Genomic DNA, 18,103 nt, shown 5'->3' on the forward strand with positions numbered 1-18,103 from the left:
GTTTGAGCCAAACCCCTAAACATGGCAGTGTTTTTACCATACTCCTCTCCATCTATACAGCTGTAATATGTTGATTTCTTTTGTCATGAGACACAATTGTCACCCACAGGTGCAAAATGTTTGTCATGGCCAACAGTGTCTGTTCCCAGATTTTCAGTGCATTATTCATTGACAGCACAGCTGAATGTTGATTAGAGTGTTTTGTTTTTATTCCTGCCTCCCCCCTAAAAGATCTCATTGTCACATACATTTGATCCCAGTGTCATAAGCTGTTTGCGTGCCTGTTTTTTCTTTTAATTTATGTCACAAATTATTATGTTATTTCATGATTCCACATCAACAGGCTGCTGTGGAATATGTCCACCATATCAAATCAATGTAAGACTCTGAACAGGACTTTTAATCAGCTCGTGTCTGGCTCCATAAGCAGTGATTTGGAAAGGCAACTAGCTTAGTGATTACATCAGACCCAGAGACACAGCAGCTCCTACCTAAATCTAATCTCAAAAACATCTGTATGTTATAATTAATAATTTTTTTCTCTATATATTTAACAGCGGTTTCTTTCAAGAGAAAATGCTGTTATGCTTTGGATACTTTTGTAAGTCTGGTCTCATACCAGCCTGGTTTTTGGGGCAGTATTCAATCTTGACCTTTATGATATCGTGCCTGTTGGATATTTAACTGCACAACACTAAAAATACATTTTATAATGGCTTACAACATTTGAGTTATTTAAAGAGCATTTTTGATTTAATGTCCTGAATACGAGCTCAGCCTCTTAAGTAATGCAGTAGTTTTCTTTTTAGCACAGTGTCATCATCATCCAGAGGAAAAAAATGTAATTCATCTTTGAAGCACTGAATTGTTCTTTCTTGTGTGCTCATTCTGTCTGAGTTCATACAGATAAAAAATATTATTTACTTGTCATGATTTCTATGTAGTCATTGTTAAAAGGTTTTTGTATTTCTTGAATCATCAAACTTAAGAACATACATGAACATGACGAACATGGTACCTGCTAAATATTAGCATGTGAGCGTTGTCACTGTTACAGTAGTTATCTAATACACTGTTTATTTTTTCTACTATCTTTGTGATTTGTTATTGGTTATTGATAGATTACACTCTTTCCACACACGCGCAGATACTGGAGGTATCTGCAGAAAGCTCATCATCTTTGTGTGTGACCCGAAGAGTCAGTAATACATCTGGCTCAGTATTAGTGTAAGTGGCATCAGGAAAAGATCACACACAGTGATTGATGGCAGTTATTCAAGTGAGTGTTGAAAAGTAGAAATTGAAGAGCCTACTAAAAATGTTGTCAGCTGGTAATACAAGTATGTTGTTTGTTGTCTGTGTTTTTTTTTCTTTAATAATTTGACACAATCGTATCCATTCTTCACTCTTCAGAGAACTTTGTCATAAAGCTGTCAAAGGCTCCCTATAAATAGAATTGATTTTGTGATTATATTTCTGCCAGCCCTGGGCTCAGTTCCATTTCAGTTCAATCAATTTGGCTGAATACTGAAGTGGAAAAGTCATGAGGAAGGACAGGCTTCTCTCACACTGGGTTTAGTCATTGCCTAAGGTCATTACTTGACCTTAATAACCCTGTGAGGGGTTTGTTTCATGAACATACATCAACATTTACCATTGAAGGATTTCAAAATGTAAAGTTTCACAATCTGAAGTAAATAAAATGGAGAACCTTTAGGATCTCCGCAGCCTTCAGCTTTGATGGAACTTAAGGAAACTTTAAAAAGCAAAATTGTGTGCCATATTCTTGTTTACTCTCACAGAGGAGCAATACAAAGCATTCTGACTTGAAACATTACAAACTGGCATTGAATATACACAACCCAGGGCATTAAAACCGCCCAGAATATCATATGAACATCAGTGAGTGAGGTGTGGTGCCTGCACAGAGCCCAAAGGATACTAAAAGACAACATCCACTGCAGCCACAGCCTGTTAAAAATGTGAATATCATGGAAAACTTCATTGTGAGCACCAGAACCAGATGGAGAGATTCAAAGATCAGGAAACCTTTGCAGTTCATTAGATAAATAGAGCGCTTCTCAGGTCGACATTTCTGTAATCTAAAATTCTATTTTATTCTATTGAATTACAAATTGAGATACTAAAGTTTTGATTTCCATGTGCTGTAACCCGTAATCATCAAGATTAAAACAAAGAAATATGAAATTTAAATATTTCAGTGTAACTTTTTGACTTAAAGGGTCAGTGTGTAATATTTAGGATCTATTGACAGAAATGCAATATAATATTCATAGCTATGTTTATAGTGTATAAGGACCTTACATAATGAACAGTTAATGTTTTTATTACCTTAGAATGAGCGTATTTCTATCTACATATGATGCGGGTCCCTTACATGGAAGTCACCATGTTTCTACAGTAGTCCAAATGGTGCTAGAGAGTGCGTTCCGTCACTACGTTATATACGTACGAAGAAGAACAAGTAAAGGTGGTAGTAGTAGTTGGAGGCAGCAGTGGCTGGTTTATTAGATGTAAGGAAAGAAGAGAAATTTGGACAAATGAAGGACCGCACGTATTATTTAGCACAAGAGCAGACAGTGGAAAGGGAGGGGTGAGCGGTGGTCATTTTTTTCCTCCTTAAATCTTTACTGTAAAAAGAGAAATAAAGTGTACATGGGAAATAGAGAAGTATACAGAACTGTGATTTGTGCAAAATCATTTATTGCAAATTACCTATTTTGCAAACATATAATTTGTAATATGGTTATAATTATTAGTTTGCTGTCTATGTAGAGTGACTAGATGTCTGTGTGCTGTTTATACGCTCTTGTAAAAATGTAATTTTTTTAGGTTTTTGTAACAACCAAATCCATGGGATTTAACATAAAGACATACAACCAATACACAAAATCAAGACTATCAAAAGGCCCACACTCAGAACATAACACAAAAAACCCAGGCCACCATCCACACTACTGCGTTTTCGAATTAAAATGGAGACCTTTTGCTACGTTTGCACCTCCCGTCCAGACTACAATGATGAAAACAGAGACCTGCTGACCCCGTTTTGCGTTTCAAAACTCGGGAGGGCGTTTTAGTGAAGACGGGCCAAAACGGAAGACTTTAGAAACGTTGATGCAGCCGCTTACGCTTGGCTCCCTGATTGGGTCTTGCAAAGTAGAAACGCGATGCTGCTGACCGGGTTTTGGTAAAATATTCTGTACCGTGCAGATAACACTCATCTGCCTACACTTGTACTGTGCATGTCGCCGTTTACTTTGCAACAACTCCCAGTCTGTTTTCTGACGCCACGCTCCCGTGTTACATTCAGTAACAGTCCCAGCTCGTTATTGATCCATGCAACAACAAAAACAAAACTGGTCTGATACTTATCAGAGATCTTACTCATCTTTATTCTTTCGCCAAATCTTCTGTAACTACAGAATAGACCATCTGCCTGAGAAGCCAATTCCTAAAATGTCTGAAGATTGTCAGTCATCCAGGTCATAGTTATCCAAAGGAAGGTAAAAGTCAAGGATAAGTGGACTTGGTGAAGATACTAGAAGACGTTTCAAAACTACAGGGGAGGAAAAGAAGGTCAAACACAACAACATTGTGATTCCATACGTGTCTGGAGTATCAGAAACTCAGGAGGATTTACATTTACTCATTTGGCAGATGCTTTTATCCAAAGCGACTTACATTTGAGGAACAACATACAAGCATCAACAGTGCATCAAATACAGATCTACAACTGACAATACATACTAGTAAGAGCAGCAATAAATGCTAGTAAGAGCTCATGGTATATATCACATCAATGGGTTAAATACCTAGGAAAGGAAGTAAGAGTTAACAAAAAGTGCAATCAATACAAGATAATTGTAAGGGGATAGAAGAAGGTCCAATGTAGTGAGGAATGCACAGACCTACATCGGGGAGACTAAACAACCACTACACAAATGCATGGCTCAACACAGAAGGGCCAACTCCTCAGGTCAAGACTCTGCAGTTTACTTACATCTGAAGGACAGAGGACACCACATTTTACGGATGGTTTGAAAGAGGTGTCAAGGAAGCCATCTACACTCAGGTTGAGAAGCCGTCGCTGAACAGAGGAGGGGGTCTACGCCACCACTTATCCCCCACTTACAGTCACTTCCCAGGAAACTCAACAAACGTAACCTATTGGCCTCAGTTGAAGATGCCAACGATTGCTCGTTCAGTCTTGGCCTTGGGTAGTCCCAATGACCATAACGACTGTCGTTACAAAAGCCAGCGGTATCAACGATCCTGGCAAACGACCCCGCTGAGGTTAAATTGCTTAGTTTTCCTACCAGTTAGTCAGAACTGAGTCCCTTGGATGAGGGACGAAACATCTTCTAGTATCTTCAACCAAGTCCAGTTGCCCTTGACTTTAACCTTCTTTGGAGTTCCTAAAATATTAACATATTTCAAGGACATGATTTTGCGGAGGTCAGAGTTTGATATCTTTTGTCAGGGCTTGTAACAGTGCCTCTAAAGTATTTGTGTACAACAATATGGTGTTTGATGAGATTTGCAAGCATTATGCCAGTTTTTTTAATTTTTCAGAAATATCGCAGGGACTGAAGAAAGTTGCATGTTCTCTCAAATAGGCATTGGTCAGGTTTGTTTTAATGAATGCAATTGTAAGTTTTCAGGAAGGAATGTGAAATGTCTACTGTAAACAGCTTAATGATTGAAATTTATTGATGAAAATTATTTTTGGAACTTTGAATCATGCCAAGCTACCTTTTTAGAAGTCAGACCTACAATATAAAGCTGGAAATGGGTCACCTTTAACAATCTGTGTAGAATTTTAAAATCTTCTTTATTTTATTCAACTTCTAATTTGATGGATAATAGCAATTTTTAAAAAGTGTATTTAAATGTGTTTTTAGATTGGATTCTCTGACCTGTATCTGCCCTGATACTGATCTTATTGGTACTATTTTATACTGCCTGTACCAAATTAAATAACCTGGGCACATTAAATGTGAAAGGTAGAGTTTGAGAGATTGATGGTAAATGTATTCTTAGTATTCTGAAAAAATGTGGTAGATTGAACAACCAATTATTTTTGCCCAGCTCTTGACACTTGAGTCTGTTCAGATACACGATCTCTTCTATAACACAGTAATTCAGCCATTGTCAGTCACCACCCTACAAACCTTATTGACCAAAATAATAAACACTCCACTCTGAGATTACATAATTAGTGGATAACTGAATACAATCAACAGTTGTAATGCCACATTGATCAAATAAGGAACCAAGTAGGGAAACAAGCCTTTGTCACATTTTAACACATCCTCTCCTTGATCCCTAAACCCTGAAATTCTCCTGGATTACTTTAAACCACACAGTATATTGAGACATACAGAGGCCATTAGAAGGAGGTGATCATTGGGGACGTGGTAATCTTATATGAATATATGAATATCTCCTTACGGCTGCAGCCTGACAGCAATTAGAGCTGCAGCTCCCTCTCCCCCTCTCCCCCTCTGGGAGCGGATAAGCCCAGCCGTGAGCTTTTTGATTGTGAGGCTTTGATGAACCAAATCCACTGCACACAACACGTGCCCCCTGCCATAGTCTCATCATAGAGGTAGGGTCTGGAGCTCTCTTTCTTACTCTCCTGACTGCAGGGTTTTATGATGGCAAGGTGTTTGGTGTGGCGATCAAAGCAACCCCCCTTTCCTGCAGACTCTCACTCAAACATGTTCACTTGTGGCTGTGGCTTATTGATATTAGGATATGTTGGCGCTTTCTTAAGGCGTATTGGCTTTTTAAAGGGGGGTTTTCTTGCATTTCCGTTGCTGGAGGGAGGAGTTAAACACTGATTTCCAGACGGAGCCGACATAGTGCATCACGCGGAGCAGAGGAGGAAAGCCCATGGTAACCTAATAACGTCCTCCCCACAGTAAACGGTGATAACTGCATTATGTAATGCAGTGGCGGACTGTTTTATGAGAGTCAGCAGGGTACTGGCAGTCTGCTAGTTAAGGGACTGAGGTGTGTTGAACACTTCATTCCCTTGGATTGTCCCGGTATTGTTTTCTAACATAAAAGGTTTTTCCTCCTGTTCCCTTTTTTTCGACACCAGGAAAATCCAGACCTTTGTACTTTATCTCACCACTCGCCTCGACTCCACAGACGTGTGTATTAAAGCCTTATCAGCGGAGAACTTCCAATCCCTGCTCAATGAGAGCATTTAGAGACTTTCCTCTTGACATTTTCATCACTATTAGAAAAAAGGGTCACAGGCTTCTTTTCTTTACTGGCTGAGTGGTTGTTACTTGTTATCTTTATTTCCGAATTTGCACCATCAGTAATGAATGCTCCGTTGCTTTTAAATGCAAATACAGAACATTATGATTTTCCGTGTCACTACAGATTTGCATTAAAACATTAAGCATTTTAACTTGTAATATTCTAATTCAACAAAAGCAAAAGCAAACCATGAAGGACAACATTCCCAATTCGAATCTGCCTCAAGTGATGCACCTGTCTCTTTCCCCTCATTTCCTGTCATCTCTTTAGCATTAACTGTCTAATAAAGGTATAAATAATAATTCCTCAAACATTTTAGTCATATCATTATTAATGTTTGAAAATGTACCTGGTTATTTTTAGACATTGTTACCAGGCTAGCAACCCGGTATTGTCTTTTGGTTCCAAAGGTAATGAAAGAGTTGCCATATTTTGCTTATATAGAACTGAAGTAATAATCGTACTCGTTTGTAATTAAACTCCATATTTAATTAATCTAAACGTGTCTAGAGTGCTTAAACATATTTTAGATAACCTTTATTTCTTGGTTCTCTCTGCCTCACACACATACTGTGATAAAATAAATCGCAGAATAAATGTAAACCTCCTGCAACCCTGATCAGATCTTCAGTTTTACATTCTAGTCAGTTTAGTTTTATTATTACAATAAAGATGCAGCAAATTGGGCGTGGCTGAACAGGTAGGTATAGCTGAGTTTATTTCAGTTACGTGAAAATGCATTGTAAAATACCCTGATATACGTTGATCATATTCTGTAGTACAGTGTGCATTGTGTTTCAAAGTTTACTCTCAACTTTTTGATCAACTTTATCCTCACCTCAGATTTGTTTGGTATGAGTTCAGTATGTTTGAAATGAACATGGTCATACGATGTGTTGCAACTGTTTAAGTGTGGCCAGATGGCAAAATTGCTCGGTTATCATTTTCTGCTTTTACCACATATTAGTGATGTATCAATATGACACATACATATCTTAAATATTTTAGTGTACTGCAGAATATATTCATTGTAGACATACAGTATATGATGTTTTATTAATGTACACTTTGAATTCTAACTGTACCTCTTGTTTTGTTTTTCCTCAGATGCTGACGATTCTGGTTGTGTTTTACTGAACACATCAAGAAGGGTAAGCATAAATATTGATTGAATTAAATGTAATACAATATTAAGTTATTTTTGGCAGTGAAGTAACTCGACATTGCTGATTATGAGTGCAGCCATCAACAATAGAGTTAAGCTAAATTCAGATCTTTATTCCACTATAAAGGAAATTTGACCTCAGATACACAGATAATAAAAAAGCTGCAAAAGAAACATGCAGAATTGAATTTTTAATCAAAGAGCAAAACAAACATCACTTATAACATTGTCATTTACTTAATTTAAAACCCCCATAAAGCAGACATCACTCCGCTTGGTATCCTAATGGAGCCTTGAAACTGATCAGCATCAGCCCCAACTTGAACAGCTGGTTGAGAGGATAATGACTACTGACTTGTACTCATTCCTTAAGTAGATCAGAGAAGGAGTTGAGATTCTTTAGGTTCCCCACTGCACGCCATATAAGATGGTGCCGTTTTAATATGCAGTGAGTGACAGACTAGAAAGAATATTTTTGTGAATAACGGTCTCGCTTAGTCGAAGTCAGTAACTTATGGAAGCTTCATCACATCTAGTAATGTCCTAATCAAGATTTTGTGCGTGAGTCATGAGTGTCATCCAAAACGAAGTCCTAGTCTACTACTACTTATATTTTCCTATATACCTGTAGTAGCCCACAGCTCCACAGTGCACAGTTGAAGTACGGTGACTTTTGTAAAATCAATCCAATTTGTGTAAGATATGCTTGACAAGTGGATAGCTCAGCTGTCAGTGTGAATATCTTCTGTGAAACTGCTGTCTGCTGCTGTTTATCTTTTCATGCCACTTTACTCTTAGCTCACTCATTTTATTCTATGTTAGGAGGTGGTTCTAGTGTTATAGCAAAGGCAAAGGCACATTGATGGTACCTATACAACAGCTGGTGTATCCAGACTGTGGTGAGTTAACGCAAAGGATGATAATTTGGTGAGTCTTACCTGAAAATATAAAGAAATCATGTTGATACGGATGAGATGGATATATCCTAATGATATCAATGTTTGCTTATACAGGATATTTAAGGATGTCAAGAATTGATCTCCAGCTGTAGAGTTTGTGGGTCTTATTTTGCCTGTTTGATGGTCTTGCAGATTTGATGGCTAGCCTGAGGTCATGTGTTTACAATTTGTTATCTAATTGGCTTTCTGTATAAACGAACACTCCGGGGCAAAGGTATTCATTCATGTACATGTACTGTATGCAGGCTTTCATTCTAAACAAACACATTAGCAGCTAATTTCATTGATAGTTAACAATAGGCTAAAATAAAATATAGGTCAAGTTAAGCCCAACCAAAATAAAACATACATCAAGAAGAAAAAAATTGATTGCTTACAGTCACTCTAAATTATTTGTGAATTCTTAGCTAAAAAGGTATGACTCCATTTAAAACAGTTTGCAGATTTCTCAGTCACTCAGCTCCTCTTGCAGACTGACTGGGAATTACAGTAGTCAAGGCTGCTGATGATAAAGGTGTGCAGACGACTTTTCAGAGTCTGCCTGACAGAGAAAGAACTGTACTCAGAATCACAACACTTCAACGTAACAACTAAGTTGAAGCACTGCATGCGTTTCTGGGCATTTGCAACAATAATTACTTCTATGTTTTATCTCTGTTTAGCTGCAGTGCATTCTGTGAAATCTATAAATTGATGTAATCCATACAGTGAACCACTAATGTGTCATATGGTGCAGCAGCTGAATATATCTGCATAGCTTTGTAAATCAGGTCCAAGTTTCCTAAGTGTATTGTGGGAGCATGTAAAGGCTGAACAACACAAATGAAATTGGATGTTTTAGTGTATAGTTAAAATATAAATGATCTCTAATATTTTAGTATTGTCAAAGTAATTCACACAAAATGAATAAAACCAAAATAGCTAAAAACCTCCAAAAATATTAAACACAAACTTCTTCTGATGCCAGCAAGTATTTTGCAGGTCAGTATCTCTAAATGTAGCAGTAATATTAACAGATTTCTGTGTGTACAACAAGCCTTCTCTTGCACTAGAGATAAATGGATGCTTCTCTACCGCCACAGTTCAAGGAGTTTAAAGCAGCACCCACAGGGCAGAAGTTTAAACTGGTGACCAAGGCTGTCAAGAGTTAGACTTCCTCGGTACAAGCCTGTCAGAGATTTCAGATTGTTGTGATTTCTTCCTGCCAACAGCATGCCTGGTTCTTTTCACTAATCTCCTCATTCTGTATAACAGTACTGTTTGTTTGCTCTCTCCTTCTGTTTTTTTTAATAATCAATTTCACATGGTCACATCCTCACTTCCTTGCCAAGAACTTTCCTGTGGATCTGTTTATTTGCAATGGTCTATAATTTTATAGTTAATTATATAGTTTTATAGTTTCTGCTACAGCTGCATAGTTTTCACTTTCGTTACTAACAATTAATGAAATCTCCTTAGAGTTAAACATTCAGAGGACAAGTGTAAGTTTTAGAAAACATTTTGTGTGATTGGAATGAAAATCAAAAACCTGTTAATAACTTGAGTGAAGAAGACCCTCTGACCTAAGCCGATTTGCACAAACAAAAGAAAATAAAATTTATTTCTAGAGCTCTGTACACAAAAAACTCCAAAGACTCTAGACATGGACTTGTTCAGTGCTTGTTTTATTTTAAAAAGAACAGCAGGGAATCCACTCATCTTCAGAATTCCTCACGCGATCAATGAAATCGAGGATCGGTGGGTGTCTGGGCTCTCAATCGAGCTGTGTTCATCTCTATGTCCATTTGTCTTTCTTTCAGGTAATTCTCATACACCATTCGTACAATTTTGATGAACTTTGGAGTTGTGAGGCTATTTGGAAAATGATTTGGCTCAGACACAAAATAAAGAGCCACAACAATGGTGACAAAGGGCTCAAAGTTGATGTCAACTGGACAGACACTATGTTTCATTGTACGTTGTGTTAACTCACACTACATGTTTTAATTAGCCTCTACATCTAAAATAATAGTATCTAAAACACTACTCCAATAATATTAAGAAGATGACTAAAGTTTATTACAGATGTTTTGCCATACTGGAAATCGGACGGTGAAACGGTGATCCATCGGACAGCCAGATCTCTGATGAGAAACGAAACAAAATCAGAAAAGGTTTTTGGAATTCATCCCACTTCTAAAATTAGTTTGTCAATCAATTCAGGGTTAAATTTACATTTATCCCGTACAGTTTCTGTCTAACTTTTAAAAAATAAAATTTCTTTCATTGTCCTGAAAAACCTCTAGTTGACTACATCCTAGAGCTGGCGCGAATGTCATTTTGTGAGCTTCGACGCTTCGATAATAATTAAGAGCGAATAATCGAAATCTTTGTTTTTAACTTTGTTATAGCACGACTAGCAGACCCAAGTTCAGGACTAAGAAAGGGAGAAATATTTATTGCAGGTTAAAAGGATCGGATCTTGAGCAGCAGAAGAGCGAAGCAGAATGAAAATAGATCCGTGCCGAACCAGGTTGGTGGCTGCTGTACAGAGCAGGGGGAACCGTAGCGAGTCCAGAGTGTGTGAGAGTCTGATCCGAGCAGGTCCAGAGCGGAATCCGGGAATAGTTTAGCCGTGCGGGTGTCCAATGTGTTGCTGATTGTTTCCAGCCTACAGTTTACTGATTTAATTTTAAAATGTAGGAAATTTGACTGTTTTTGATCTGTAATGAAATAAAGCAATTGTAAAATTAATATACGCCATAACTTCCACACTACTGCAGTCATCACTCAGTTTAAAGCGCTCCCACACAGCTGAGGGCTTCATTTAGTTTTCCCTTTGATGTGAACTGGAGCGTTGCGTTCACTGTTGTCGTCTGGCGTGCGGAAAAAACCCCTCAATAATCGAATCTCATAATTGAAAATCCAATGTGAACTCAACGGTCAAATATTCGGGTCCAGCCCTACCATCCATAACATAATGTTGGCTAACACTAATCAACTCAAAACTTGAAAATGTAATATCACAGACACATCATGGCCATATAAATATCTCAGCATGTTGAGGATAGTAGAATTTATGAATGAATTTTTGCTTTTTTTTTTTAGAATTTAGACACTAATTGTTTTGATAGACCAAACCAAAGACACAATCAAACTATGAAATTAGTATTGCACTTTGGGTCCAATTCCGCTGAAACTAGGGTAGACAATGTGTTCCAGTCTTTGAAATTACACTGAATGACATGATCAGTATAGAAATGTCAATAAAAAATATTTCAGACTTTAAAAGAATTCAATCTTTTCCATAGTATGTGAAGCTGATGAACTTTGAGGAGGAAATTCGGGCACACCGTGACCTGGATGGCTTTCTGGCGAGGGCCAGTATCCTGCTGGACGAGACGGCTGCCTCCCTGGATGATGTTCTGAAGAGAATGTTGCACCATGTAAGCCAGGACAGCAATGCATCCGAGCCCAGCTGCAACTTCGAGGAGGTGATGAGCATGCTCTTCACAGATGCAGGAGCTCAGGAGGTCAACGGTAAGCAGAGAAACTGTCCATGTGTATGTATAAACCAGCATTTGGGAAAATACAGTCACAGACACACAAAACACAATAAGACAGAACTTGTACGATCTGTGCCTGCCCACAATCAGACCAAGACCCCATAACATATGACACCTGGCCTAGAAACATTGGATGTCTGCACATGTCAACACCTACCTGAAACATAGCTTCACCTCGGGCAGAATTGTCAGATACACTTGAGGATGGTTCAAGAAGCTGTTAAGACCCAAAGGAAAGTTTGTGGTGTTTGAACCACGACTGTCCATTTTTTTTTTTGGACACAAATAAAGCTCAATGTGCTGAATCGTGTTGTTCTTTACATGAACGTGCAGATGTCAGATGTTTCCCAGTAAAACTGCCAAGTGGTTATCCTGCACATTAATACACAAGCATAAGATACACCACAGCCACAAAAATCAACACAACTGATCATTAAAACAACAAAATTCTGTGTTATGTCTATTCACGACCAAGTAGTAATTTTACAGATAATTGAAAATGTTTTTGACATGTTTTGGTTTATTCTTTTTAAATGCAGCCTGGTGCCATTTTAAACATTTAGACTTAATACTTCAGGGGAGAAAAGTTTTCATTTCTGAATGCAAAATTATCAAACAACATAAAATCTAAACTATTATTAATTTTACTGAAATAGTTTTTTTAGCACACGTATTTGAACCTGAAAAAACTTAGATTTATTGTAAATGGTGTATAATGGTGATAAGCTTAAAGTTTTGCGGACACCTCACTCTCTTCTAATGCTTAAATTCATTTCTGAAAAGTACTATAGTTTCTCCAGGTTTGGTTCCCATTTGTCGGCTTAAAGATCCCTGTCACATTAGTTCAGTCCCTTCAGCATAGGTCCTTTTGGCTGAGTAGCAAAGCCTCTTGGTTAAGGCGAATCTCCTCAGCCCATTAGAGCAGCAGAAATCCACCCTCTTACATAACCGTATGTAGCCATTGTTGAAGCCTCGCTCTCTGCTGCAAGCTGTACTGAACACTGCATTGACAGAAGTTATTATTAGGCAAATCAAACTTTGACTCCTCTCTAGTCAACGATACAATGAATTGAAGAAATATTTTAGTTCTTTCAGAGCATTAATTTTGCCTGAGGGTAAAACGTTTGCTGAAAATGCTGTGCAGATGCAGTAAAACAAAAGAGGGGTTTCCTACCACTATAAGGGCATTTGGAGGTAATGGTAGTGTACGGACTGCCTGTCATATACTCTTTCTCAAGTGTTTTCCTGTCTGGCTGAGCTGGTGTCCGCAGTTGTTGATGGTTAGTCAGAGGTGGGTGGTGTGTGATGCTCACCCTGCACAGACTCCTCTGACAGATCCTCGAGGTGATAATTGACTTCTGTCATCGATCACTCACTTAGCTTTTCAAATGGCTCTCTAAGACTCTCAAGCTCTGTGGTGGTGCTTCTACTTGACTGTTTCTCTCCCAGAATACCCCACACAAGCGCAAAAAGGAAGTGACTTTCCCCCCCCCCCCCCTTTTGTGGCGGTCATCTTAACAAAAAGGACTCCTGCGCAGGTCTGGGCTGACTAGAAATGTTTCACACTGAATTGCATAAATCAGTGATACTTCATATAAAAAAGAATATACAGCCATAGAGCGATAGTTGGTTCACGAAACCAATATCTGCACAGATCATAAAAGTATAGCACTTTTAAAATGATTCCCAGCACAATTAAATACTTTCTTTGAGCATACATTTTTAATTTTATTAAATATTATAGATTATAAAATATTCACATAAACTCTGCTTCCTTATCAAAGTTTTTTACTAAATATTCTCAAAAAGAATATATAGTCATGATTTGTTTTTTATATTATACTATAAAAGTACTGTTTTAAATCAGTTGAAACTTGAGTCACTCTGGGGATATACATTATGTTGAAGCATAAGTGGATAAAATAGGATAGTAGATTATTGTGTTAGAGAATGGGGTGATAATTGTGCAGTTGATGTAACAATTCCACAATTATGCAACAAATAAAGATGACAAAGATTTGCAGTTTAAAACATGCAAATGAGCAGCACTGCTGTACTGTAGCTGTTCACTTATAGCTACAGATGGATGGAACATATAAATATTCACAGAATTAGCAGAAAAGATACTAATGGATATTAAGAAATAAGACCTTTAAATATGCATTCACATCACGGAAAAGCTCTGTTTTTTTTTTAAGGATCAGTTACCTATGACTGAAATTTTGATTTGGTATTATTAATTATTTAATTAGAATATGCACCCCTCCAAAAGTGGATTTCATATTTTAAAATCCTTCTCTTCACTATGTTGTTTTGCAATGAATTCCCTTCACTCAAGTAAGAATCCCCATGTTGCATGTAGGATCCCTAAATTAAAATCATGAACATTCACACGTATCTCCAGGGGAGGAACAAAGGCTCTTCCTGGTGGAATACATTCATATTGCACGTAAGTATGTTATCAACAGGACATATCTCTTCAGGTATTAATTTCTGCCAGAACTACGTTTACTCTGCCACAGCGGGTTGATACGGCTGGCGAGCGGACCAGCTCATTTGGAGTGTAATACTGTACAGCTGTGAGATAAAGAGAACAGGGTGAGATTATAACAGGCACAGAAAGAACAGAGAATTACAGAAATGAAAAAGATGAAAGCCCACGGAGATAATTAGTCCTGTTGCAACTTGTGCAGAGGAGTCGATTTTTAGAGGCCAAAGAGTGCTGTTTTTTGGTTCACTTTTGTCTTGGGATTTGGCGAGAGAGCACAGTATACACACTGTGCCAGAGTAACGAACAGCTTTGCTGATGATGCAATGCACTGATAATAATATTCACTTCAGCTACTACTATAAACATCAAACCTGCCTCTATTGATTAAAAATAACACTATCTTTTTAGATACTCCAAGTATTTAAACCAATAAATGATTGTAGGATGCTGAAGATTATGACAGTGCTACAGTAGTGGTGAGAGGCTGCCACAGAATGACTAATTGTCAGCAGTTTGAGTAATGATGTATTGTATAATTGTATTTTCCTGATGCTGTTCTCAGCTACAGTGCTCGGTGCTCTGTGCGCTGTTGATTGTGTGCCCTATTTGTGATGACTGTACCATAATTTCTCCCTAAATTGCTGTCATCTTTGATCGATCTTGTCGGCTCTCCACTTTGCCTTGATTTGCATAATCCTGTGTTATTTTTTTATTTGCTAGTTCAAATCAAACAGAAAAACAGTCACATATTTATAAGTTTAAAGCCGCAAAGGTGAGGGTGTCTTAAGAAAACATAAAAATGTGCACAACCAGTACAGTCTGTGAGTTTTGTGCCCGTTAACCCCTTAAGATCTCACCTGGTCAATCAATTAAAAAATACACAAGCATCTGTTTAAGCGGAAGGATTTTGGCTTATCTGTATTTCTGTATTTCTAAACAACATATTTCTTGCAGATAAATGTTTATTTTCTGACAGTAGGTGTTTTTAGATATTCTGGATAAAATTAATTCTGTTCACAGGAAAGGTACTGTGTATTTGTGAATCAACCGACTCCAGTATGCCTCGCCATAATAATATATCTTTTCCAGGCCGGCGGCATGACTTTTCACTGAAAATCTCTCTGTAACATAGTATTCTGCAGGAATGATCAGAATACTAAATTGAAACCATTAATTCAAGCTCTTTACCACATGAAAAATGTTGCCCATACATGTCACTTTTTTCCCTCTTGATCTCTTCATTGACGTCTCTGGGTGTGTTTGTACTTGCTGAACACATAACTGCTATCAGTGATAAAATCCAATTTTTGATAATAGCCTGTAGACAGTAATCAAGATAAGATCTCTCTGCGCCCAACAAAGAAGAGACATTGAGGGATTTTCTCTGGAAAATGATATTTAATATGCATGAGGTAAAGGAGGGCAGGAAATGAAGCTTCTGTTCAGCAGAGATTTTCATGTACGTGTCTGTTAACCACTAAGTATGTCTGTGTGTGTGCGCGTGTACTTGCAGAATGTGTATTTGAGTGTCATTTTCTTTGCATATGTTTGTGTAAAATATAAACTGCTTGTCTGTTTATCAGAAAAGGTGACTGATCTGACTCTCTGGTTTCCCCTCTTGGTTTTTCTCCCTCCTTCTCCCCATGCAGACAAGTCTCAAAGTTTCGTTTTCTTTGATGACGGTAAGCTGTGCTAATTGGATGAAAATGTCAGCATCAGCCGCCATGAGGCTGCAATCAGTGGTTCGCTTCTGTACCAATCACCATCAGTATGCCATTTGTGTTCCTCTGCACGCTCGGGACTGGGTCGATCCATTGAGTCATCAAATGATTACAGACATCAGCAATCCCTCCCATGTCACAGATATCGATGACTCTTCAGCTGCCCCTCAAATCAACGCCCTCTCTGTCCAGTGGATTTATTGCCCAATAATGTTATCAGTTCTTTTTGGAAAGCCCAGCGGTTCTGTGTTAATACTTTGAGTTCAAAGTGACGAAATTAGTTCATAGTGGTAAAATTAACAAATCCATTTAATTGACATTGAAGGGATGAAATAAATTAAAATAATTGAATCAGTGTTTTTGGTTTTGGAGTTATGTTGTGGGTAGAAACAATGAGATTTTATATTCAGGTAATTTGTTTGTCAGACTGGTTAAATAGTTGGAATTTAGCTCGTCATATACGCTGTACTTCACTTTGATACTATATCTAATAGGGCTTTGGTTTGTTTGCCATTAATGAAATTTCTTTTTATGCATGCAATTAGAAGATTAGGATTGGCAACCTCTCTAGATAACAAGGTTTCACCATTGACCCAGTCCTAGTGACCCTCTCATCATCATGTGACATCATAGCATCTGTGTCGTGCATGGTGATTGGCTATGATGGATACATAAAATATAGTGTTTCATCCACCACGGCTATGGAGCCCTCCTTTGTTTTAATCACCACCTTCAAAGTGCCCTACACATCCGACGCTTTGAAGGAATCCAATCATTTCCCTTTGTGTGTGTGTGTGAGTGCGTATGTGTGATCACTGTCAGGTCTTCCAATGGGTGAGGTCACCATTAATCTATAAGGCAGCATAAGATCAGGAGGTTTTATTGAGGTCACCTCTGAGCATAATCTAAGGAGTCTCTGTGCTCCTGGCACTTTCACACATACTTAAGAAGAAACCATGAATCTGTGTGTTGTACCTGCACATCTGTGTGTATTTTCTGCTGCGGGTGTGAGACTGGCACGTCATCCAGAAGAAATATTAACATCACTGTTTTTTGACTTGTTTAGCATATTTATTGATTCGTCGCTCCCTGATTTGTGACAGACTGCATTATCCTCATGCGATTTACAGAAATTGCAATCTGTTTTTCCTCCATCCAACCAAACCATGTGGATAATGCAGTTAAAGAATTCACTGAGAATCCTGAAAGATCAAAGAGGGCAATCCAGCCATCCATTCTTGCCTTCCTCAGATTTTTTCATCACTTTTCATTGAAGTTTGTCACATTTGATATGCTGCGTGTGAGCATCTGTGATTTATTTTATTTTTTTTCTCCCTTTTTGTGTGTGGAAACAGCAGTGTTTGCATACCAAAAGCTGACGAAACCGTGCAGAAATCTTCACATAACTGACAAGTATCAAATGTGCATGTCTTAATTAGTCTCCCACTTGATCACATCAGCGACCTTAATCATACTCTCCTCCATCCAAGTCAGGTTTGTTCACCTCAGCTGGTGATGTAAGATTTTCCCACACATGAACATGACCATTTTCAAAGGAGATTGGGGACAATGTTTGCATTAGCATATCAGCACAGCAAAAACGCAGTAACACCAGATTAAGCTCTCTGTGAACTTCTATGTGAAAAATGTGTTTTGCTTATTGTTACTAGGATGTTTGAGCTTCACTGTGCAGAATTATGTATGTTCAGAATTTGACACTAGAAGGCCGTTTCCACATTGATCTGCTGAAGTTTCTCTGTGCTCACCTTAAATCTCAGTTTAAGATGTGTACGTACAAGCAAGATTTTGTGACGACATAACAATTTTGGAAGCCAATCCATTATGCACTTTATTAAAGTGTGATGTGGACACTTGAAACCTCCAGTACATACATACACTGATGATAGAGACATCTTGTGTTGTTA

General features: G+C 38.0%; 1 protein-coding gene across 4 annotated transcripts in view; it reads left to right on the forward strand.

The window, feature by feature from the left end:
• Positions 1 to 18,103, forward strand: part of slc4a11 (solute carrier family 4 member 11) — a 106,690-nt gene that overhangs the window by 56,438 nt on the left and 32,149 nt on the right. For all 4 annotated transcript variants that reach the window (XM_038728773.1, XM_038728775.1, XM_038728774.1 and 1 more), the window contains exons 4-5: positions 7,405 to 7,448; positions 11,712 to 11,940. In XM_038728773.1, coding sequence (XP_038584701.1) covers positions 7,405 to 7,448; positions 11,712 to 11,940 — 273 coding nt within the window. The remainder of the gene's footprint in view (positions 1 to 7,404; positions 7,449 to 11,711; positions 11,941 to 18,103) is intronic.

The sequence above is a fragment of the Micropterus salmoides genome, unplaced genomic scaffold, assembly GCF_014851395.1.
Source record: "Micropterus salmoides isolate LMB-PRFRI ecotype aquatic unplaced genomic scaffold, ASM1485139v1 Ms_hic_scaffold_19, whole genome shotgun sequence".
Lineage (NCBI taxonomy): Eukaryota > Metazoa > Chordata > Actinopteri > Centrarchiformes > Centrarchidae > Micropterus > Micropterus salmoides.